General features: G+C 37.9%; 1 protein-coding gene across 2 annotated transcripts in view; it reads right to left on the bottom strand.

The window, feature by feature from the left end:
* The window catches only part of gphna (gephyrin a), a 33,790-nt gene extending 16,113 nt beyond the window's left edge, over positions 1 to 17,677 (bottom strand). Inside the window, exons 1-8 of one of the 2 annotated variants that reach the window (XM_084742247.1) lie at positions 17,490 to 17,641; positions 10,241 to 10,319; positions 10,077 to 10,134; positions 9,182 to 9,274; positions 8,310 to 8,404; positions 8,081 to 8,147; positions 6,884 to 7,177; positions 3,328 to 3,429 (exon numbers count right to left, since the gene is read on the bottom strand). In XM_084742247.1, coding sequence (XP_084598373.1) covers positions 3,328 to 3,429; positions 6,884 to 7,177; positions 8,081 to 8,147; positions 8,310 to 8,404; positions 9,182 to 9,274; positions 10,077 to 10,134; positions 10,241 to 10,319; positions 17,490 to 17,553 — 852 coding nt within the window. In that variant the 5' untranslated portion in view covers positions 17,554 to 17,641. Of the gene's footprint in view, positions 1 to 3,327; positions 3,430 to 6,883; positions 7,178 to 8,080; positions 8,148 to 8,309; positions 8,405 to 9,181; positions 9,275 to 10,076; positions 10,135 to 10,240; positions 10,320 to 17,489 lie in introns of both variants that reach the window. The other variant, XM_084742246.1, reaches the window with a different exon arrangement.
* Positions 17,678 to 25,548: the final 7,871 nt, after the last annotated feature.

The raw sequence follows: 25,548 nt of genomic DNA, 5'->3' as shown, positions 1-25,548 counted from the left end.
ACAAAATGACTTGATTTAACCCCAGGACCAGTATATAAACTATCTGATATATGAGTTGAAGTTAGAATCAATTAAATGGTAACAAGATGGCTGTAGCCAGCAAAAGCAAAACTAAGCTACAATGGAATCCTTAAGGGCAACTGTGCATCGTCAAAGGATTCCTCTAAAAGTGGTTGTTTTGCCACTGACAGGCTCAGTTTATTATTCTAAGTGTCTGACAACATTGTGGAAATGATCCATCCAGAGATAGACCTTTTTCTTAAAAGGGTAAGATCCTTTTTGTTTAATCAGAATTAGTTTTATTGCTCTCACAAAGCTACATGAATGCCTTAACAGAAAGAGTAATTTTGTCATTGTCATCTTCAAACTTGTCAAAAACAAGTCCTTAATTGGAGTATGTGGAAAATATTGGGAGAGGAGGGAGACTGTGGTTGGACATCAGAGAGAGAGAGAAGCACTGGGCAGAAACGGTGTGTGTAGTCAGAATATTTTCATGTCTAACTCTGAGTATAAAAGGGTTTATTTTAACCAAACCAGAGTTGGTGATTCTTGGAACAGTGGAAGGACGTGCCAAGACATTTTTGGTGGGTATTATTTTGTTTCTGTCAAGTGTATTTAGTGTTTCACAATGATAAAATTACCGTTTCTGTAAAGGTTGTCCAGTGGCTTTGATGAGAGAAATAAAAATGCTGTTTCTGGTGAAACAAAAATGATCTTACTCTTCAAAAAATCCTTGTCTGTGTAGTGTTCCTTTCCACACTGCTGTTATGTTTAGTAGCCCTACTTGTAGCTTAGTTTTGCATCTGATGGCTTCAGCACTCTACCTCAACTGGACCAATTTCACAAAAACATGGCCAAAATAGGGCCAGTTTGAAAAATACCTAAGTTAACCTTTAACTATTAATTCTGTGAAGCAACACTGTTGTGTAGAATCCACTGTTGGCTTTCCTTAGCACAAGGTCAACGACTAGGGACACGAGACTTCATGTGATTTAGGAATTCACGCCCACATCATGTGTGGCACATTCACATGGCATAAATAAAGTCTGTGTTTCACTCAAATTTACAGACCAAATCCCTGACTGAAGGATTATCTACAGATTCAATCTGATTTTACGCTTTCTTTCAATGGCACCCAAAATACTATGAAAGCTCTCATTAAGAGACTTCACTGTGGCCTCCATTGTGCAAGAAAGAAAAAAAAGTGTCAGGAAAATAAAATAGTGGGCCATTTAAATGGAATTATAGATATAGCGCATACATACACTGGAACATTTGAGTAGGATTAAAACCAAACAGAATCTCAGTAGTGAGTGAAATCACATGATGACTCCAGGTAATAAAAAGTCCAAGCAAACAGGGTTTAAACGGTCACTGTGGTGAATTATTTATCTTTAAACCAATGGCTGCCTCAAAGGTAGAAAATCATTCCAAAAATATATGCTATGCTTTTGCAAACCTTCTTGTAGGAAATGTTAACAAATTATAGCTGATTAACGCAGGTTTATTGGTAGACTACATCAAGGTTGGCCATTGATGAACAGGGAAAAATTGGAAATCAATCAGTTAAAGTATGCTATAGTGTTTAGCATATTGAAGTCAAAGATGTACCAGATACACATGGATGTTTTTAGTATCCCTGTTCTCGTCACTCAATTGCCAGGTCGATTTGCTGTAAAGTAAATAGCCATCACACCTACAAACTGCTGCTTTCAACTACAAACATTACCCAAGACTTATTACAGCTGAGGGCCCTGTTCTTTACACGTTTTAACTAATCCAGGCTAACATGATGTTAACCAGCTTAAATTATCACAGTAATTCTGACCTAGTTATCTGGGCTCTTCAACAGCAGTTGGAGGATTGTTTTTTTTTTTCTTGGACTCTTTCAAATCAAGGCAACATGAGCATAGAATGGAAAACCATGATCAGCACTCATATGACTGTGAGGTTATCGTGTGATTGCTAGCCTCGTTTTTTTAAGAGCTACATTTATTGATGTTCTGACGTATGATGTTATTTTCTGTCTCCATCAGCTCCTGAGAGATGCAGCTGACTCTTGAGCTGTGCAACTGTTTAACCGAACCGGCCACTAATTTTTTTTTTACTAGATAGTCTCCAACTTTGTCTGCCTGTTGTTTGGTGCTGGACAGGTTGTGCACAGTGCGTTTTAATTTTTTTACGCTGAAAACAGCTGCCTGCTGCGGCTGGAAACAAGGTGCAGTGACAATGAAACAAAACAGTAAAGCTGTGGAACTAAAACAATGAGCTGAAAGATGCTAAAACAAACTGAAGAGCTAAACGATAATAGACCTTTTTCACAGCAGCCATTTTGACACAAAATAGTGTACGGTAAACTCTGGTACAGAGTCAGGGTGCTGCCACAACTTAAACTATAAATCGATTATCAAAATAGCTGCCAATTTTCTTTTGATCAGCTAACAGACTAATATTTGCGCAGCTTCAAGTGTAAACATTTTATCCTATAATAAATAAGGTATTTATGTACCTAAGTTGCTACAATAACATCAAGTAATCTTAATTTTCTCAATGCCCAAGATGCTCTCATCTAAAATCATTTATTTATTTATGTAAACATTTCTATGTTGATGACTGTTCAGAAAAAGGTCCCTCGTATCTGAAAAAGAAATTATTTCAGAATGAATATTTAATATTTTCGTTCAGGTTTATTGAAGTGGGGTTGCATGAGGTACTTTGGAGAAGCAGCAGGAGTACCAGTGTAGGAAACTAAGCAATGTACTGTTTATATATATTATGCATTATATTATATATTTTAAATGCTTTAACTTGCTGTTAGCCTTTTCTGGTCAGAAACTATCTACTATACTACTTTATCATCACAGCATCTTACATCACAGAACACGAGAGTTGCAGATCTACCACTGCCTCAGTCAGTCAGTATGTTTGTGGGACTTCAGTGAATTGGAACTAACCATATAAAACACATAAGTTTTGCTGCCGATCGTGTCCACAGCAGTACATTGCTTAGCTTCCTACTCCTGCCGCTTCTGCAAACACTGACTATGGATACATAGCTCATATAAACCAACTTCAAAAAATCTGAACTAGCCCTTTAATATTAAAAGTCTTCCTCCAGCCAACTGTGAAAAAGCTTGCACTTTTAAAGTGTGCGTCGGCAAAAAGCTCCAGCTAAATATTACCCAATTCAGAGCAGAGCAGAGAGCAGTGATCCATGTATGAAGAGCAGGGCCCAGCAGCGTGTGACTGACAGACATGATGAACTGACCAATGACAGGAGAGGAGAGGAGAGGAAAGGGAGGGTGTGTGTTCGTGTGAGTGTCTCACCTGCTGGTCATGGGTACAGGAGCAAGTGTAATGAGTGGGAGGGGCGGGTGTGTTTCCGGGCAGGTAGGGACCTCCCTTAGCCATGACCACAGCATGGCTCGTCTGATGGACACACACACGCATGCAGACACACACAAACAAACACAGAGACAGACAGGCAGACGAGACAAACACAAGTCCCCACAGACAGACAGGTGAATGAAATGAAATGAAGTGCTTCAATGTGGTTAATGACTGAATTAAAAAATAAAACATTTGAATGTAATCGCTGCTCTGTGGGTCTTTGTAGGGGTGCAACTAACTATGTTCATTATCAATTAATCTGTTGATTATTTTCTCAAGTAATCGATTAGTTGTTTGGTCTGTAAAGTATCAGAAAATAGTTGATTAGTTTTTCCCAAAGCTAAAAGTGACATAGTCAAATGTCTTGTTTTGTCCACAATCCAAAAATATTCAGTTTACTGTCAGAGAGGACACACGATAAGAGCCCATTAATTCACATTAGATGTGCGATAAATTATTGGTTGGGCTATAAATTAATAAACAGCTACATGAAAATTAAGGAAAACTCAAACTTCTACATAGACACCATGGATTGGGTCCTAATTTGGATGATGGACAAGTTCATGGACAGTTATAACTCTTAAATAAACATTTATAAAGACATTCTTCTCTTAGCTGTGAACTTCATAATATACAAGTTAATAAACATTTTTATCAACCATATATAAGTATTAGTTAGTGCTCTACTTGGCATGTGACCTTTAAATATATGTTAACAAAAGATATTTGTTAACAGAATATAATGTTTATTATAGTATGAATTAATTGTTATTTAATACTTAATATGTTTGTAGCTGATATTAAGAGCATCTTTATTAACCATTAACTAATGTATGAATTAATTCCATAGTTAACTTACCTTTTAAGCATTTATTAATGTTAATTAATGGACCATTATTGTGAAGTGTTGCTCACACTTTATTATTATTATTAATAAAGTGTTATTATTATTTTATTAAAAATGACCAAAAATGATTAATTGATCATCGAAATAGTTAACGATTAATTTAATAGTGTGTGTGAATGAGCTAGCATGCTACATAATACATGTTTTTCCATTACTTCGATAAGGACTCAAGGACATTTATTATCAATATACAAGAGTAGAGCTGAGCTTTTTGTTCCTTCATGAATGATAATTCAATGATCATTTCTCAGTGGCTTCTGTTGTACTGCTATTTACCAAGTTAAAGAAAGCTGTGGTCAAAAATAATCCAATAAATTTCTCTTCCATCTTCTTGTAAAAGAGCCTGTTTACACCTGGTATTAACATGCATCTTGGGTGAGTCCATCAACAATGGAGAACTTCAAGTATGTCAGTCTACACCTGGCATTACGATGCGTGATCCACATGTAAACAAATGTGAAGTTACATCATTTTCATTTGCGAAGTCAAAACGTGCTGTTGTTTCTAACTGGCTGCCCAACATTAGCCCAGCAGTAGCCAACATGTTGAGAAACAACAGACACATTTTGAAATTCCCATGGCATGTCTGTGTCATAAATGTCTGGAAGAATTCAGTCATAAAATTGTTGAACCATAATTCAGTTGCTTTTTTTGAGTTGGCATTAATTTAACTGAATAAAACAGACATATGATGTTGTCACATATCGATTACAGACCCCTGAACTGAACTGAATCAAAATCATTTTGAGGTAGACTTTGTGATATTGTGTTATTGTTGATTAATATAATATCAGCTCGTGATGAATCTTGTGATTTATACCCCAAATAAGTTGCATTACAGTGAACCAGGACACATTGCGTTCACACTGCTAAAAGAATGTGGTCATATGAGGCCCAACTCTGAATGTGATCTGAGTGATCAGCATCCTCAATTCACACCTGTACGTAGAGCTGTCCACTTGCGATTGGATCACCCAAGACACATCTTAATACGCAGTGTAAACAGACGCATTCAAATTCTGCTGACGTAAACACCTCGACAGTTTCAACTTTCTGCAACAAGCAACCAAAAAGTCAAAGTGGGAATTCTCAAGTGAGTGAAGCATAAAATCACAATTGTGTCCTTGTCTAATCCAAGTAAAGGTGAAGTGTACAGCTACAGTAAATGGCAGCGTGATCATGAATTTTAATGGATGCAGTCACGGGCAGTGTCCTCCTGAGGTAAATATTGATGAAGTGTTCCTCTAGCTCTCCCTCTACAATTAATCTCTCCCATCTTTCCAAGTTTTGCACCATGACGACAGTGAATGAGGACTAACTGACACCTGCTCAGAGGAGGAGTACATTTGAAGTTGTATCTTAAAAGACTCCCTGTGGGCTTTCTTGTAAACAAAAAAGTTATGTTACACATTATATGTATATAGTAAGTGTTACTTGCTAAAAAAAATTGGGCCTCATTCAGAGGTGGTGTGTATGCACACATTTGTGCTATAACTGATTTTATGCACAAATATGGGATTCATCAACATTTCATTATCAATCTTACATGTATTTGTTTGTACTCTGTGAATAAAGTTAGAACTGCCTCAGACCATGCATACACATTTTAAGTAAATGCAGAGCACATCAAAACTGATTAATTCAAAAGGCCTTTAATAGGTCTTTAAAGTGTTTTATGGTTGATCTATTTTGTTTTATTTCCCTTGTTTTTTGGGATTGTATCATAAATATCATGATTATCTGTTTTCATGTTGAGCGCTTTGTGTTGCATTTTATGAATGTATTGTCCAATAATAATAATAATAACAATTATTGTCAGTGTCGTTGTTGCTGTTGTCGCGCTCTGTGCTGGTGAATGAGAGAAATAAAATGTAATTTCCTGATAATTTCAGAGCATTTATGATCTACACAAAAATAACCACCTCTGCACACTGCAGTAAGGCCCGATTCTGTCTGAATGTGAAGTTACGACGACTTCACCACTTTCTTCATGACACTTTTCTATGCAAACAGATTTTCTTGTCGTAAGAACAACCTTGGCCGGTCCACATGTTTCATGAATCTGAGAGTTATTCTGCGTGGGAACTTATTTTGTGTGCACAGTAAGAACATGTCTACACATATGAGTGAACGAGGTCCACTGTGAGTATCTTTGAGTTCTAATAAATGTGTTAATTGTATTACACAATTGTGCGTGCATTAACATGTTCTTCCTTAATGAGAAAAGGCTGGCAATGGGTACTTAATGTCTCATGTTTGGGCTTGAAAGTAACACCACATGATTAGAGAGGGGGATCACTTTCCCAAGAAGTTACTCAAGAACTACTTCATCAAGTAAAAAAAACAAAAAAAAAAAAACAGGCATGTTTCTGAATTCCCTGCTGTTTATGTATTTTTATGCCACTAACATATGGTTGTTGTTGGAGTCCTGCAGTATTCTATAGTATTTGAGCAGCGGGTGCCTATAGCACAGCAGCCTGCTGCTGCAATGACCTAATTTCCCCACAGGGATCATTAAAGTTTCATCTATCAAGTTTCCAGCGGCAGCAGCCACACTGGTCGCCATGTGTCCTGTCGACCGGTTACCTTGGCAGCGATAGCAGCTGCGGTGATGTGGGAGGAGCCATGCTGGTGATGGTGGTGGTTGTGCGCATGTCGCCCTCTCCTCCTGTCCTCTTCCTCGTCCTCCTCTTCCTCGCACTGGGTGCCGCGCTCCATGGTGTGCGTGTTGCTGTGTGTGTTGGTGTGCGTGTTGGCCAGCAGAGGGGAAGGGGAGGGCAGCTGTTCCAGGGCGGCGTGCGTGGCTTTAACCCCGACTGTGGCTTCGCGCAGCAGGTCGATGGCGTGGGGCAGAGCGGGCAGGATGAACTGAAAACACTCCTGGAGGAAACACCACCACGCTTAAGTTAAACTTTGGTGAACTTTTGAGCAGCAACCAAACGCATGAAATCAGCAGTAATAATAATCTTGAAACTGATCAGTTGTAACACTGCTGTCCCATGAGTCAGAAACAAAGTACAAAGTATTAACCTTTCATCCTTTCATCTGATTTCAAGGAGGATCTGACACAGTGGCAGCCATCAAGAAATTTGTCATTTCTTCTCGCGGATGGTCTCACTAACTTCTGTAGGTCATTTAAAGGTATCAGTAATAGATTGAGACTAGCATATGACCAGTTAAAAACTCCTTGTGGTAGCTTGAAGTAATGTAACATATTTAAGGCTCTTTACAAAGCCCTCCTTTTAAAATTTTGTTGGCAGACTCACAAAGAGCTTACATTAGCTAGCTACACTTATTAAATCTGCTAGCGAGAGTCATAATTTTTGCCAACAAAATCCATAGTCATGAAATCAAAAAACTAATGTTTCAAAATTTACCACCAATTTTTATGTCAAATCTGTTAAGACTGTAAACACGATGCTTAAATTACATAAAATCTTTTTTTTTTCTGATAAACTTTTTCACTAAAATTAATATTATGCACCACATGAAAAAAGCAAAACTATATTGCAGAGATGAGACAAAGCAATGATTTTCCAAGTCCCAATAAGTGTCAAGTCAAGTCCTAAATGTATCTACTCCTAAACTGAGTGTCAACTCATTAATATGTCATTATGCATTCTTCCCCAAATTAAATGTTATTTAAAATCCTCATACATTTTGTAGTTAATAATAATAGTGATACATAATGGGTCAATAAACTCTCAATTGCTGAACTTTTTTTCCAGGTATATTAAAGACATATCTGATTAAGGACAGTTGAGTGAAGTGAAAGAATCCTACCTGAGAGCCCTTCTTGCTCCCTGGCAGGTTAATGATCAGAGTTTTACCACGAATGCCACACACTGGCCTGGAGACAATGCAGCAGAGAGGAGATTAGAGAGAGGACAGCACACACACTGATCTGGTTACAATAAAACAGATTAGCAGATTAGCAGATTAACACTGCACCTCCTGGTGTAGACAGTATGTCTGACTGACTGAATGACAGTGAACAGAGTGGCGTCCTCACCTGGACAGCATGCCAAGAGGCGTGACGTTGAGTGATCCCATCAGCATGGCCAGAGCCATGCCCGGAGCCTCTCGCTCGATCACCTCTCTGGTGGCCTAAAACATAAACACAAACACCACAAGAATTGTTGTTTTGAATTAGGTAATATTTTATATATTTTTTTAATTTATATTTTAAGTATTTTTTCTGTTACTTTTTCCAGACAGAATGTCTTGTTTTTTAGTTATTTATTCTTTTTTTTTTCTCATTAATTGGATTTATTCTCTTTTAAAGGGATATTTCACCCCAAAATCAAAAATACACATTTTCCCCCTGGCCTGGAGTGCTATTTATCCATCTAGATTTTTTGGTTCTGAGTTTTGGAGATATCAGCTGTAGAGATGTCTGCCTCCTCACAAATATAATGAGACTAAACAACACTGGGCTTGTGGTGCTCAAAGCACCAAAAAAAATACATTTGAGAAATTCAAAACCAGCATCTCTTTCCAAAAATCATGACCCGCTTACTCATTACAACCCACAGACCTTGTGGTGAGCAGTTTCATGTAGGAACTACTTTCTTTCTGCAGTAGAATCTACTGGAAATACTTTAGAATCCCACATGAAACTGCTCACAATAAGGTCTGTCAGTTATTTTGAGGAACGGGGTCATAATTTTTGGAAAGAGACACAGGTTTTCAGTTTTTCACATGTACTTTTTTGGTCAGTGCCAGAGGCAGACATCTATGTAGCCAATATCTCCAAAACTCTACAACTCACAACAAAAAAAATCTAAACGGTTATACAGCAGTACAGGCCAGGGGAAAAATATGTATTTTTGATGTTGGGGTTAACTGACCCTTTAATCAGACAATGGCTCGACGTGTTTGTACCTCAGGTGTAACATCTCGTGGTGCAAAGCCAGTTCCTCCAGTAGTCAGAATGAGATTCAGCTCCAGTTCATCGCACCACTCCAGAAGAGTTTCCTGTACACATGAAAACACACACAAAGTTACCTGGAGTATCAGATGCCCCACTGGCAGCTGTCAAGGAAAAAGACAACTTACACTCCCAAGATATCCCAAGATACATTGCACATTTAGGGTGTAAATTTGACATTTTCCCATGTTTTTAAATAGCTCATGTCCCAACTTTTAAAACATATTATAAATGACTGATAAGCTAATTTCTTTTATGTTTTGCATATAAAGTTTTAAAAAGAGAAACTTGAACAATAGTTATTTACATGTGTTCAATATGATCTGATGACAAATAAGGACAAAAATAAGCATTTAGTTGTGGTTTTAAGATAAGACTAAAACTTTAGTCAACCACAACTTCACTAAAAAAAACAGGATGACAGTAACTAAATGATAAAAAGTAACATCTACCAGAGGAGTAAGACGAAATGAAAAATAGCTGACAAAATTAACACTCAGGGATCAAGACAGGATCACATTCTCACTGAATTAAGTGGCGAGAATAGCACTGAAGTGAGAAGTCATGATTGTGTAAGTGCTGGATGTTAGACGGATGGTCACTGCCAACTGTTAATAAGACTTATGAGCCAGACAAGCAAAGATTCAGGAGGTATGTAAAGAGGAATATGTCACTGTTTTCATGCAGTGTTGTGACACCGGAGTTTGTCTCTTGGTTATTAGTGTGTCTTCTTCTATGACAGACTGAAACACTTTGCTGTGTCAGAGAGAAAGAGTGTTAAGTCCAGACTGTTTTCACAACATACTGTTATGATGTGACTGCAAGTGAACTCAAAGCAAAGACGCCTACCTTGATTTCATCGATCTCATCTGGAACGATCTTGTAGGCTGCTATGGTTCCTCCCAGCCTGCAGTGGGTGACAAAGATACAGTCAGTGTAACGTCAATGTACCTCCTTGCGTATAACTGTTTATGTCAATGTGTGCGCAAACTATAGACTGTGTGTAGACTCACAGTGAGGGATCGTGGACCAGGTCCTTCAGGTTGACTCCACTCCTGTCCTCAGCCAAGTTCCTGAAGCAGCTGTCACTGACTGAAGAAGAGAAGAAGTAGTTCAGGTTACTCAACAGAAGACAGGATGAACATGATGCAGTTTTACTCATCATATATTTAAAATAAAACTGATACGCTGCCTGCCTACAGAATATTACAATCTATTCTATCTACTGGGAATTTAAATGGCAACAACTCATGGTACGAAAATAACTCAGTAAGTCCATGATGCAATATTTATCACAATATTAAAAATGACGCCTTGAAATTTATTTATATAAAATTAGTTTTCCCTTTTGATTTACAGTACATCTATTTTCTTTTTGGAATAAAATAAAAGTAGCTAGCCATGACCTAAGCATGTGCAAAAACCTGGCGTGAATTGGTCTTTGGTAATGAATGCTTGAGTTAACTATATTGTCGCTGTCGGACGCAGACCTTATATCTCCATATTTTGACTTTTTTTTTGTTTTTCATTAATCAGTGCTACTGGATACCCTTTATCTCTGTGTGGGTATTTAAACAAAGTATTAAAAGAGCAACTAACTTTGACTGCCTAACATTCAATTTGCTGAGAAACACGTTTCCTGAAAAATAAAAGTTTTGGATATACAGTACAAGGTTTCTGCCTCAAGGTGACAACTGCAAAACCACAACAGTGCAGCACTCAGTAGCAGTCTTTTTATCAAATAAAAAAAAGAAGAATAAGGAGAATTAACAATGCAATATCATGGTAGATATTGTCACAGTCGATATATTGTTACATAAATAATGTAATGTAATTGTTAGTAGTGTTATTACTTTTACTTTTTTTTTTCATCTCATGGATGAAATACACAGGGAATGGACACAATGTGTCACAAAAGCTGGGTGGAGCAGGTTTCTTTACTTGCTGCACACACTCTGCAGTGTGTGGTTGCATGCCATTACCAGTATTGTTAGCTTACTGATCCAATTAGCTGATCGGCTTCACTGTGTGCTTATTGAATTTTGCCAAGTGACAATGCGGCTTTAAAAGCGTAGGCTGTTGTGACTGATACTGAATTAATTAAGTAGATTGATTGTAGATTTTATCTACAAGATCATGGACACATTGATTTGATTTATATGTATTTGATTTATATATTTATATTGTTCGTCTGCATCGCATTATCTTGAGTACAATGAGGTATTTGTTATAATTTTTCAACAGATTGTATTTTTTACACCGTTCTTTGTAGTTTTTAACCAGTTGGAGTGATGTGTGGCCATGTGCAGAGAGGAAAATTTACCAAAAAAAAAAAAAAAAAAAAATTAATGAAAAAAGTAAAAATAAAGATGAGCAGTAAGGTTGCAATGGTATACCATGGTATGAAAATTGACGATGATCATATCATGTACATTTACTTCAGATTCAGATTACTTCACTGCCCATTAATTTCACATAAAATGAAAATTTGCCTTATACATATGTGGACAATGCAATCCATATACAACAATATAATAAACACGTAATTCCACTCTTCTGTTAAAGTGCTGAGTGAATCGTTCTTCCTCTGACAAGTAAGCTGTCTGAGCACAGCACTACATCTGAGCAGTGTAGATACACAGCACTAATATATAAATAAATGCACATTAAGGGGCAGGTGAGTTGGTCACAGCTGGCTGCTGGGACTTTGAGTCTGTGGTCTGATGGCAGCAACTCAAACGCTGGGTTGGAGCAGATGGGTGGAGTCACTGTAGACAGATAAGTACATTTACTTGCCTATGATTTTTAATTCTACTGTACTGCCATTAAAAAATGGTTTTACGTCTGTTGAAATATTATATTTTGTGACATTATAATAAAGTGTTTGTTCAAAGAAAAGACCTTCGGTTTTCATTCCAATAGGGGTCACTGTAAATGATGCCCACTCAGGTTGGCAATCATGGACACACTCTGAGGCGGCACTATGTGGTGCCTCATCTGTGCACCATGCATTTCGGCCATTAGTGTCTAATTGCCATTTCACAGGCCTTTCCACACAGAACAAAATGTCAAGATTTTGTCAAGTTTCCAAAGGAAATTCCATGTACCAAAAAGAAATGGCACTTAAATGGCATATGGAGCCATGATAGTATTCCATTTTTACAGCCCACTGAGAGTGGATTTCTATTCATGCTTTTTATTTAAAAAAAAATATTATGACTTTTTCAAGTAAAAACCTGTAGATCTGCTTCAAAAAAATGTGTAGACTGTTGGTGATTTGAAAAGCCTGCCCAGTGTGTCTTAAATTTTAATCAGTCAAACTTAAGACTTTGTCTGAATCTTTCAATGCATGATAGATTCATAGGAATAGTTTCACATTTTGGCGATAATGCTTATTCACTTTCTTGCCCAGAGTTAGACGAGAAGACTAATAGCACGTCATCTCATGTCTGGACAGTACATGTAAATATGAAGCAACAGGCCACTTAGCTTATCATGAATACGGGAAAACATTAGGAAATAACAGGTTTCCCCCTGTTTGAATAATAAGAACACAGCTTATGGTGAAATCTTGGATATACTGGGTTCAAGGGCACAAATATTTAGAGAACAACTGGGCTGTCAACTTGAAATTGAGTGTTTTCCAAAAAGCAACATTTCCTCCATTTCCAGTTGAAACCATCGACACTGTAGAATAATTTTACATGCTAGTCTTATTACATACATTTGGTGTAGGGGGCACACAGATCAAATTGAATTTCACCTCAATATATGGCTAAAGAGCCTAATATTATTTTACAGTTACATGCCTAATTTTCAAACAGGTACAAACATGAGACATTTCCTTCATTGACACATTAAGAATATTGGCAGTTTGATCACTGGGCAGTGACTGTGAATACAGGAATCCACCTAAATCAAACCTTCTCCAATCCCCCTTTTTAGACTTCATCAGATAGACTTTGATAATAAGTATAGCCATAACTGACACCACAAAAAGTCATTCAGACCCCAATCTTGTCAATAAATTGTTCTTAAATGAAGTGAAACTGAATCAACATGCAGTGGTGACAGATTTGGCTGTGTGTCCAATAGTGGAGATTAAACAATGAGGCTTCATAGCCTTAGACAGAGTACATGATTTTATGATTTTATTAGTACATTGGCTTTATTAATGTGTGCTTTATTGTACTTTGCTAGCTCGATTGATGAGCTTGCTGTAAAATTAAGATATCCTGACTGTGGGACTTGGCACAGTGTGCTGCTTTGATAAGAGTGAAGCCATCCAAGCTCTCCTCCACCCTTTTCAAAAAATTGTAAGGGTTACAAATGTCACAAACTGATATATCACCCATTCCCAAGAATCATGTCCTACAAAAACAACTTAAAAACTTAAAAACCATTAATACCAACACTCTAATTCCAATTTTGGGGTGAAAATTTATTCTTAGGATTCTTATTCTTACTTTAAGGACAAGTTTCACAACTTAAAACAAGCTCTCCTCTGACCAGCCTGGTCTTGACATGTGAAAACTAGTATTATATCTTTCTTATTGCCAACAACGAGTCCATCACTTAGTACTTTGCATCTTCCCTATGCTGTTGCTATGCTACACTCAGCTGTAGTTTTTGCCTCTGCTGTTCTGAAGGCATTTCCAAAATCCTCTTCTAAACATCTGGATTTAAAAAAAAAAAAAAAAACTGTCAGGGTTCAAAAGTTAGGAGTGCTCACTCGCCAAGTGCAAGTAAAATGTCATGTTGGGCAATTACATCTGGCAACTCACTTGGCTGACTGGGCAAGTGGTAAAAAAAAGGGTTAACCTAAGACTTAAAAACTATTCACTATTTTCTGACATTTTACAAAGGCTGCAGTCCTAGATTAAACATGACAATTAACTTCACTCTTTGCTTTTATTTAATAACTGCTAATAAAACAATTTGCACAGGGGCAAGTAAAAAATTGACCTGGGGCAAGTAAATTTCTGACCCACTTGTCAGACCAGGCAAGAGAGAAAAAACAACACTGAACCCTGTTTGTTCTGCTGCACAGTGAAAAACATTTTGTAACCCATTAACCAAGTTGCAACTCTTATGTCCTAAACCAAACAAAGGTGGCAGCCACAAGTGACAAAGTGTGCTCATTGTTAGAATCCATTAGATTTATCTATACAGTATTTAGGTGACTGTCTGTTATATTTTGAGACAAAAATTTGAATTAATTTCTTTTCCTCGTGTTGTACAAAACGAGCAGGAGATATGACAAGGATAGGACAAGGATAGGAAACGAGTTGCAACTTGGGAAACAAAAATAAATCTTATATTTTAGTTATTCTTATGCAATTGGTTAGATATTTTTTTCAAACTTGTAGGTTTTTCAGAGCTGTTCAGCTGTGACTCAAATGTAGTTTTAATAAATGAAAGCCACAAACTAGAGCCTTATAAAGCTAATTTGCCCCTTCTGAAGATGTAAATATTCAAAAACAAGTAATTTCCTGCAGCCCCTGGGCAATGGAGTTTTTCACAAATGCTACTGTAAACATGTAATTGTAAACATTTCACCTAAACCCTCCCCTTCCAATAACCTATGGTGGCCGTGAAACTCGCCAAAAATGCAAAGGGACACTTCCAGGATCAGAGTTTGGTTTGTCTGTTCTGGGCTACTTAAAAACATGGCGGCCTCTGTGTAAGAAGATCCAAACCCCTTATAGATATAAACGGCTCATTCTACGGTAATGAAACATGATTTTGATTTTCAGGTGATTATACACTAATGAACACTTAGGCCAAACAACTGATCAAATTTTCATTGAAATCAAAGTATAACCTATTGCAATTTCCAAAACACAGGAGGCACAATATTTGTTAAAGGCAAAATGTGTTTCAAAATACCATTTTAAATTAAATACTGTTCTTAAAGGAGCAATATGTAGCCTGAAATAAGTACAGTAGTCCAAATAGCGAGTTGGAACCATAGACTGTATATTAAATACATTGTAATTCTGTTTAACGTATGAGCTACGGTTGAAGTGAGCAATTTCCCTCTGCTCCCTCCTCCCAAGACACGGCAGACACAGACTGGCTGCAGGAGCTCTGCAGGAACGCAGGTTGTGCGTTACATCGGAAACTGACAAGAACAAGTGACGATGAGTCCTCCGCTGTACGTTAATCAGCTGTTTATAACTGTCAAATGTCTGTCAATGTAAAGTTCAGCCCGTTATCCTGAAAACAAAAGCCCACTGCTCTGAAAATACACACTCTGAATGATGAGTTCAGTGACTACCTGTCTCACTGCCTGCCAAACTCCATTAACATTTTGCTCAATTTAACAGTTGCAAACACCTACGCCTTTTACAAGATTATTAATGATTTCTTACAACTCATAAACAGACACTTACTCATTCTGTAAAAATTCAGCATTGACTGAACTCTGATTAATGTAAAAAGGACATACATAATAGTTATTCTGGTCAGAATGGAAATTTCAAATGGGAGACACTGCAGCTATAGCATTCATGTCAAATGAAGCGAAATTTTCAACTTTCCTTGATTTCTGATGACACATTGGGGTCATTTTATGATTTATTAAAGTAAATATATTGCAGCTTTCCATTAAAAAACAGATCCTCACAAAAATCACACCGTATTCACTTTAATGTTTTTCAATGAAAATGAAGTAAAAATGATCATCCCCTTATACTGTCACAGGTCAAATAGCAATTGCAATATCAGCCAAAATAATCAGAATTACATAATTTTTGAAAATCACCCATCCTCATGAAAACATAAGCATGAATATTATATTTAATTTCTGTCCTATTCTGCAAATATCTTTAAACAAACTCCCTCCACCCAGTAATAACAGAAAACAAACAGTTCAGAGTGTTTTTTGATCAACTCTCACATCCAACTTACCAGCCTATGAAACTCTGGCTGGTAGAAACAACAGTTAGGCCTATGTGTTCATTGTCAATATTATTTCATATTTTCAACACAATTTGCTTCATACATGTAACCTTAAGCGTGCCTTCACTTAAATGTGTTATACAGGTGATTTGACCCTAAACTTGACCTAGCTCTCCAGTTAAAATGTCTTCCCAGACATCTCCAGCTGGTGTGTAAATCAAGACGCAACACACATTCCCACACACACCACATGAATGGATTGGGAACGTGTCTTATCATGTGACAGGAGGTTGTGGTTGTCAGCTGGATGGACAGCAGGGTTAGCCGCTGTTAGCCTAGATGCTAGCTCATCAAAACCGCGACAGACTTCCTCCCAGCCAGCTGCTGGCTCGCATCCTCCTCTTAGCATTATTCTCACGTCTCCCCCTGCTTTGGCAAGGAGGCAGCAGAGCTACGAGTGACTGGTGGCTGTCACACGGCTGTATACTGGTCCCAGTCCTCCTCTGCACGACTCACAGGCCAACATCAGCTGAGCTAATTAGGGAAGCTGCTAAAACAACCTGCAAAACAGAATTCATTTCGCTTTGACGCTGCGCCGTACTAGCTTTTAATAGCCTCCAAATACACGATTTATTATTAATAATTTTGTATTTCAGCGTTAAATTAAAACACGGATATTAAGCCTGAATGAAATGTGTGTCAAAAGAACCATAGAAGAAATGTTAATGAAAAGCATCCTCAATAGAGGCCAACATATCGGATCTGCAAAGGGACATGAATAATGCAGCTGATGTAGGCTCGGTAACGCTACATTGCTAGAAAATATATCGTTCCCTCGCGTAAAGCTAGCAACATACACAACAGACAAGAACGGAAGAATGGTGGTGTTGCTTTCAAAATAAAAGCGCCAATTTTAGTTAAAAGGGCATCACAGCACACGCTCGACAAGGAATATCCCCTTAATTTTGAAAGTCTGTGCTAGCCGTTCGCTTTCCTTCTGTCTGACTTGACGCTGATTAAAATATCTCGTTGCACTGTTGTGCAGCCATCGAAACAATACTTAAAATAACAGCCAGTTTTCACAAACGTTTCAAACTTCAGTACACAACTGCAGATAACATCGTTTCAAAGCAAATTCCACGTCGGTCAGACCTGTCAAACGGCAGGCAGCTAACGGTGGACCAATGACAGTCAACGGCACCGGTTAGCTTAGCTTAGCATCCTGGCTAACGGCAGCTAGCTCAGCAGCGAAGACAGCTCGTATCGTGACACCGACGTTCACAGGCAACCGAAGGCAAAACGCCACACAGGTGCACTAATGAGAGGCATTTTTCGCATTTTATCAAACAGTCTCCTTACCCGTCAGAATCCCCACTCGGGTCTGATGGTCGTGGTTGGTGAGCACCATCCCGTCCGCCGCCATGTTTACAACCTCTGTCTGCACTGTGCCGGCACATACATAGAAACAGTGTAGTGGTGTGCCGTGCGGGCTGCTGCTGCTGCTGCACCTCTGGAGGACGACTCTGTGTGTGTGTGAGCGCGCGTGTCCTTTGGTGTAAATGTCCTCCAACTAGTGAGTAAAGATTAGAGGCACACACACCAAAAAACACTAGTAGAGATTAGAACATCAGGACTGGCACTATGTGACAGCCCTAAATAAGAGTTAGGTGACCTATGTCAGAAATAGTGTATATTATAATGGCCAAATAGTGTCGGTCATCAGTAGGTGCTCCATTTTGTACCAAATTGAGTCTTTTTTTAGATGATAGATTGGTAGTAGCAGTAGAAAGCATGTTTCCTCTCTAGTAATGTTTTTCTTAATACTTTGTTGCTTTTCCACTAGGGGAAGGTCATATAAAAGAAAAAATGAACATGAAAAGATCTGGATTGCTCTGAACCCACAAAACATATTTGTCCATGACATGTTCAGTGGTGCATTCTTTTATCCTGTTATTGAAATGTAAACATTGTCCATTTTCTTTCAACTTAAAGGTTCAGTGTGTAGATTTTAGGGGGGGTTTATTGGCTTAAATGGAATATAAATATGTTTTCTATAGTGTGTAATCACATGAATATAAGATTTGTGTTTTCGTTAGAATGATCCCTTTATATATAGAGAGGAAGCGGGTCTTATGAACATATTACTTTAAGTAGATACTGGACACAAAGATGGTGCCCATTCAGTTCATTAAGAATTGCTCACCTGGCACGCATGTTTTTTAATTTCTAGGTTTATTTCCATGGTATGCAACCAGTTGAATATGTACTGGAGCTGCAACTACTGACTATTTTCATTATCCTTTAATCTGTCAATTGTTTTCTCGATTATTTGATTAGTTGTCTGGTCCAGAAAATGGTGAAAAATGTTGATCACTGCTTTTCAAAAGATGATGTCCTTAAATGTCTTGTTTGCCCCCAACCCAAAGACATTCAGCTTATTGTCTTAGAGGAGTAAAGAAACCAGAAAATATTCTCATTTAAAAAGCTGCACTTTTTTAAAATCAAAAAATGACTCAAAATCGATTATCAAAAAAGTTGCAATATGCACACTAGTGTTTCCCCCTTTGATGCAGCCCACAACTTCCCGCTCAGTCTGTAGACTTTACATTGTGATGCTGTCACCAATTTTTAATTAGCTTTTTTTGGCTCTAAGAAAGTTTTACAAATGTAAAATTTCCATGAATCAAAAAGTATTAATAGAAAAAGTCATAACTAACCTTGTTTGCAGTTTGAGGTGTCCTGTCAACAGTTTTACAGATGTGGCTTTTTGGGGGAAAAACTTTTTGGGCCACAAGGGAATTTTTTGCTGCAATACCACATGTGGCCATTGGGACAAATTGGAAGCAAAGCTGATTGGCAATGACCTATTAAGTTCATATTATATATCTATGGCAGGTTCTTGTCCATGGAGGTTGCCATGTTGAACTACTATGTTTCTACTGTATAGCCCAAAACAGGCAATTCAAACACTGACTGTAGATACTGCCCTCTGCAAGTTTTGCGGAAAATGTAGGGCCAACAGGCCACAAACGACGTTCCAAAAGGTACACTCAGACCAATGGAAGAATTTGCAAGTTATTAATTCCAGACCGGAATATAGTTTTCTGGAAAAAAGCGATGAATGATTATTGTGATCATATTTAAAGATACTGAACATTGTGCAAAATATTATTTATCTTAGTTGGAATTGTGTGGAGATACCAGCATTAAAACAGAGGAGAGGAAATGCCGGAAAATTAAAAGTATTTCTAGATCTTTTATTCTATTGAATTTGATATTGGCAGGTAGTTTGAATCATAAAGTAGAAAAATACTATATAGTTATTGAGTTCCAAAATACATGCATTTTGTGATTTGTTTGTTTTGAGAATGTACCTATGCTTCTGATCACTGACAAGCGGACAAACTTGGAGGTGTTAAATAAGTGTATAGGTTATTTTGCAATGGCTTTACTGGTCCCACTTGAGATCAAATTTGCCTGTATGTGGCCCTTGAAAACTGGAATGAGTCTGACCACCCTGTACATGCTTGGTGTAGGAGAGAGAGAAGAGGTGTTTGCAATCTACAAACCCATTGCTAAATGCCACTACATTCTGCACACCGGTTCTCTTCCAAACTAGCTGTGCATTTTGTAAATGTGTTACAACGTCATGTGACCATGTAACTGACCGCAGCCTGGACCACAAACAAGGTGGTTCAGGCATGCCAGGAGCAGTGTTCTCTGTAGGAGTGAGTAACTCAGTTGTGGATCCAAAACAAACACAAAGTCCAGCATGTAAGGGTTGAGTGAATGTGGTCTGGACTCTTTTGAGGAGAGTCAAGCTTTCAGAGACCCTGTAGAAGGACAGAATACCTGCCATGTGATCCAACATTGTCTCTAAATCTTCTTTCCCTCCCTGTTCTGCTAATGTCCTTGTATGTAACTGCTACTAAAACAGACTCACTCCACTCAACCTCCAAATAGCGACGTCCAGCCAGACTGTCTCTACTCAGAATCTGAAGATACTCAGTGAATCTGTGTGGATAATGAGAATATGACTGTTCTTTATCCATCCACGCCACTGTTCCCTTCAGATAATAATCTTTTCTTTAGTATATTTACATCCACTGTTAATTGATGCGAATATTGTAAGAACTGAGCTCTGGTCTTGGGCTCTGGCAGTGTCAGTAAAAGATCCTCTTCAGTAACTGTCCGTGCGATCCTTGGCCATTCTTCACTCAGAACATCCTGTAGTTTATCTCTGAGCTCAGACACAGCCATTGTCAGTTCCTCAAAGTACCTCAGAGGACAGGTGTTGATGCTGTTTGAGTCTGTAGATTTACAGTGTTGTGACAGCAAGAAGTAACCGTGTAGAAACTCGATGTGATCCTCTGTGTGTGAGAGCTGCTAAAACTCAGCATTTTTCCTCTTCTGTTCGCAGTTCTCCTGCTCCAACTTCTCGACTCGCTTCAGTTTCCTGCTGGGATGTGACCTGCTGCTTAACATCAGATCTACTTTTCTCAATGAGTCAGATCAGCTGAGTGAAGATCTTCATGGCCGTCCTTCACTGCTTTAGAAGCAGACAGATTGATGGCCTTCAACTCTTGCTTAGCACCTTCACATCTTTCTCTCTGTCCTGGATTCTCTGACGGATTTTGTTCTGTCCACCTCTCAGCCTTCTCCACTGCAGCTAAAACTGTGTTGTGGCCTTTGTGTTCCTCCACGGAACAGAAATAACAGATATGGTGCTGATCAGTGCAACAGAATATCTTCATCGCTTCATTCTGATGAGAGCAAACAGTCTCCTGAAGCTTCACTGATGCTTAGACCAGCACACAGTATTCATAGTGAGGCAGAAGGTGGTGATCATAGTAAGAGCCCAGACACCGCAGACAGGACTTGGTGGCTTCCATTCAGTCCAGACATCACAGGCCACATCTCCAGGTAAAGCATAGCAATAATTATGAGAAACAAATAGTCTTCTTCAGCTCCTCCATTAAATCTGCAAGCATGGGGTTTTTTCTCCAGAACTGGCCCTGGTGTGAAGCTCTGTCTACAAGTAGGACAACTGTAGATTTTCTTCTCATCCTCTTCATCCCTGTGTTTTTTTAATACAGTTCAAGCAGTAGCTGTGTCCACAGGGAATTGTCACCGGATCCTTCAGTAGAACTAGACAGATCCAACAGCAAAAGTTCACAACGTCCAGCTCAACTCCTTGCTGAGCCATTTTCACTCCTCTAAGAGACACCAAACTTCTGAGACGTTCACTGCCTCAGAACAGATAAAAGCTGAGCTCTGATCCAAACCTAAACACTGTTTCCTTTGTTCGGGTTCACCTGCTGATCTGCAGTGAATGAGGCTTGTCAGCTCCTGTTGTTTACAGCCGTCTGTCAACTGGCAGATCTTTGAAGGACTACAAAAGTAATATGTAGGCAGAAGAGGGGGGCATTATCAAAGTGTACTGCTCTCCAGAAAGAGGAGCAGCTTCTACTCTGACACCTAATATTCAACTTCTACTGATTCACTTCTGTAGAAAAGCATTTTTCTAAAACTGTTTGAAAAAATACTTTTTTTTTTCGCCTAGACTCTGTAATCCACTGATTTATTAGAACAATTAAGAACTTCTCATCTCTAAACATGAGCAACTTTTTAACAAATGCTTACATTATTCAACACAAGTTCTTTAACATGTGGCGTTTCAAGTCATTAAAAATTAAAGATATAGGTTAAAAATACAGACAAGCATTTAAAAATTCAAAAAAAAAAAAAGTTCAAATAAAAGCTGTTTTAAATTAGATGAAAGATGTACTCCTGATGAGTGCCCTTTCATTTAGTGTTAAATGACTGATCTGTAAAAACTTTAATTTGGCATTTTATTTAACATTTCTGCCTTTTCAGCAATTCTTTGCAGCTTTGAGCTGTTTATGCCAATGCCTTTTGTGTTCCAAGGTGTTTAGCAATTCAGTTAATTTGTCTGAAATCAATACAAATAATTTATTTTAGCCTTTTAGGGCAATTCATGTTAACTTCCAGCTTTTACAGTATTAGTTTAGCTCTCTGCTTTTCTAACAATGCATTTCTACTGTTAGCTTCTTCTCACGCAATGCAGTTCAGCTTCTTGTTCTGCCACTTTCACATTTTCAGCTTCCAGGTTTTTTAGCAGTGCTGTTGATGCATTTGAGCTTTAATATTTATGAAGCAATTCATTTCACATTTCTACATTTCCAGCAGTGCATTTCAGCTCTCAGTATTTTCTAGCTAAAGCTGAAACTCTATTTTGCTATTTAACTTCATGTTAAAGTGTAACAAATGGCTCTAACAGAACAAGTGCTTTTTGGTTGGTTCATGTGTTGTTGACAGCTCAAGTCCCCTGTTGTTAGTTTATGTGACTCTGTTATTTGCCAAGTGTTCCTCTTGTTGTATTAAGTTTCCCTCTCAAGGGCACAAGTGACGCTCTGGTCAGCCAAAGTGCGTATCTGGTTGGCCCGAGTGTTCCTCTCATCAGTGCAGTTACTCTCTGATCCACCCAAATGTCCTTCTGGGACACCCATGCTCTCCTCTGGTGAACTCAAGTGCCCCCTTGTCAGCCCCGTTCCTGTTGGCCTGTGTGTACATGTGGTGAGCCCAAATGGCTTTGGTAACGAACAAAAAAATTGTCTGTAGGTAAATGTTAATTAGCTATTAATAGATGAACTTTGGTTAATACGCACTTGACTTTAGCAAGTGGTTGAAGTGTCCTCTTTGGTCTTATGTTGGAGGTAAATTCAGACTAGGGAAAGATTTTTTTTTTTACTTCCTGTCAACCTAAAATGTTGTTTTAATGGCTTATTACTAAACTATCAAGCATTTGATTTATATTAACCATCATGAGTTACAACCACTAAACCCTTCATAAATAAAATATACTGCATTTGAAAGTTATAATTATTGCAATTATTGTATCAGCCCTTTGTTTTGTGCAGTCAATCAAATTATGCAGAAATTATGCAAAAACTTGATTTGAATATGAAACAGTTCCTCATTGAAATGTATTATTAATAGTTCACCCTGAAATGAAAATTCACATTTCACTAGAAATATTTGTACATTAGATATAAGACATGGTGAACACTCAGAATGATCAAAACCACTGAGAAATCATGAATTGGTCTTTTGCAAAAGGCTCAAAAATGATCATAAAACTTCTCCAACACCCTGATGATGCTTAATCAAAGCATTTTGTAGCCATACAAAGGCACGACTGATCCAAAAGCCCAGAATATTCCTTTTGTATTTGGAGACCAAATGGAACCCATTGTTTTTTCCCATCCATACATGATGTGACTCAGGGAAAAAAAATCTTGTTTGTGATTGCCCAGTGTCAAGCTCACTAAGGCTTACAATTGAACTGTCTGTTGACCACTCTGTAACTCATCTTGCAAGGATAATGTAATTTTTGTTCATCACTTCCCCTTGGTCCTCCATACTGTAGTTCCCACAGGGCAACAAGCCCAAGAGCACTAGCTACAGTCTTCTTTGGGGCCTATTTTAGGTCCCTGTGCAGCCTCAAGCCCTTGAACCTGGTTTGTAATAGCTATTATATACACTGTCAGAATCTAACTTATGCTTAACATGGAAATTATTTTTGCCCAACTTTTCAAATCATGTGAAAACAAACATTTCAAGTCCACTTAGTCATCATCTTACTGGCTGTCAGACATGAGTTGAATCAAGGTAATAAAATTACACTGTAGTTGAGATAGTTGGATTGCTTCACATCATAAAAACAGGCAGAGGGCACTGTTATTCCATCACAAACAGAAGCCCGAGTCCTTCTGCTGGTATTTTGTCAGTTGCTGATGATGGAAGCAGTTCACAGCCAATGGAAATATCACTTTTACTTCACTTAAAACGAGGAATAAACCTCTGACACATATTAATGATACTGTATACAGTTTGTACTACCAAATCATATTTTCATGCTGGGCAGGGAGGATAATAAAAAAGCATGCACCTGCTGTGTTTTGTGGCCAATTGTCTACACAGAGGCTGATCCAAGTACTCAGAGATTAAATTGGCCTTCATCACTAAGAAAAGGTCATATGTAGAGAGAGAAAACTTAAAATACAGCCCATGGATTTATGACATGCTGGCCTCAGTGAATACAGGAACAATGCAACATGCAGTAGGAACACTGAACAACATCTACACAATACCTGACAAAAATACCTGACAGAAATACCTGACAAAAAATACCTGACAAAAATCAAAGATCAGAAAAAGATGGCAGAAAAAGTGAACTGTAATTTGACATGAAAGAAGTTTTGTAAGATTTTACAGTAGATCAATACATGGACAAGTGATGATGTGGTAAATGATAGAATTACAGAAAGACAGTGCACCAAAAGCGTTTTAAATGCTGGTACAAGTTTGCTATATTTGTATGATTTCGACCACAGGAGTGTTTTTGCAGCCTGTGTTTATTTTCCCCAATGTACCATCTGTACAGACTTCAGCTGTAGCTAGCTTGACTGAACTCAGAACACAGCAGGAACTCCAGTTCTGTTATTTTCCTCACGTCTCTCCTTTTTTCTCTCATCTTCCTGTATTTATGTGGTGGTGTCATAAAGCCCACTGGGATGCGCACATATTTTTCACTTAAGTTGAAACTGTTTCAACTTGTCTTCCTTTAAATTTGCATTGCATTCCTTTTTTTTTTTTTTTTTTTTACATGATTTGGATGTTTATATAGAATGTTGTGAGGACTGTATGTAGTGTTCCATTTTATTTTCTTCTGGTTTTATTCTGATCTGCAACAATGCATCATTGTAGAGTAAAATGTAATAACTATACTTGAGTGTAGAAGTTATTTCCTGACCTTGTTAATAACAAAAAAAATTTATGATTTTAGACTTGATTTGAGGGAAAAAAAAATGCAACATGATTTGGACTTAAACATCAGTGACTCCTGACTTAACTTGGACTTGAGCCTTTTGACTTGAAAATATTTAATACCTTCCCCCAAGCCTTAACATTAAAGTCTGCTATTTAAAAATGTGCCACTAATCAATTAATTTCTATCAACTTACATAACGCTATTCATTATCAGTAAGTTGAGACTTTATTCCCCAGATCCACTTTCTTCAAACCAATCTGACAGCATCCAATCAAGTTGTAAGTGACTTTAGATTCGATTTGACAAAATTCAGAAAAACACAAAGTGGTCAACAAAAAAATGAACTGCAGTTTGCAACACGTGCAGGTAGAAAATTACTGACGGAAACACAAAAACTTTTTTCCAATTATTTAGGACTCAAAACCTGACTTGACATAAGACTTGCCTATCTTGACTAGGGACTTGAGTGCAAATACTTGAGATTTACTTTTTGACTTGAATAACAATGACTTGGACCCACATCTGTCACTTACTAGTTTGTTTTTTCATTCAGATGTACATGAT

Source organism: Lutjanus erythropterus, chromosome 18 (assembly GCF_056507025.1).
Source record: "Lutjanus erythropterus isolate fLutEry1 chromosome 18, fLutEry1.hap2, whole genome shotgun sequence".
Lineage (NCBI taxonomy): Eukaryota > Metazoa > Chordata > Actinopteri > Lutjaniformes > Lutjanidae > Lutjanus > Lutjanus erythropterus.
This window is presented reverse-complemented; position numbering and strand designations above follow the sequence as displayed.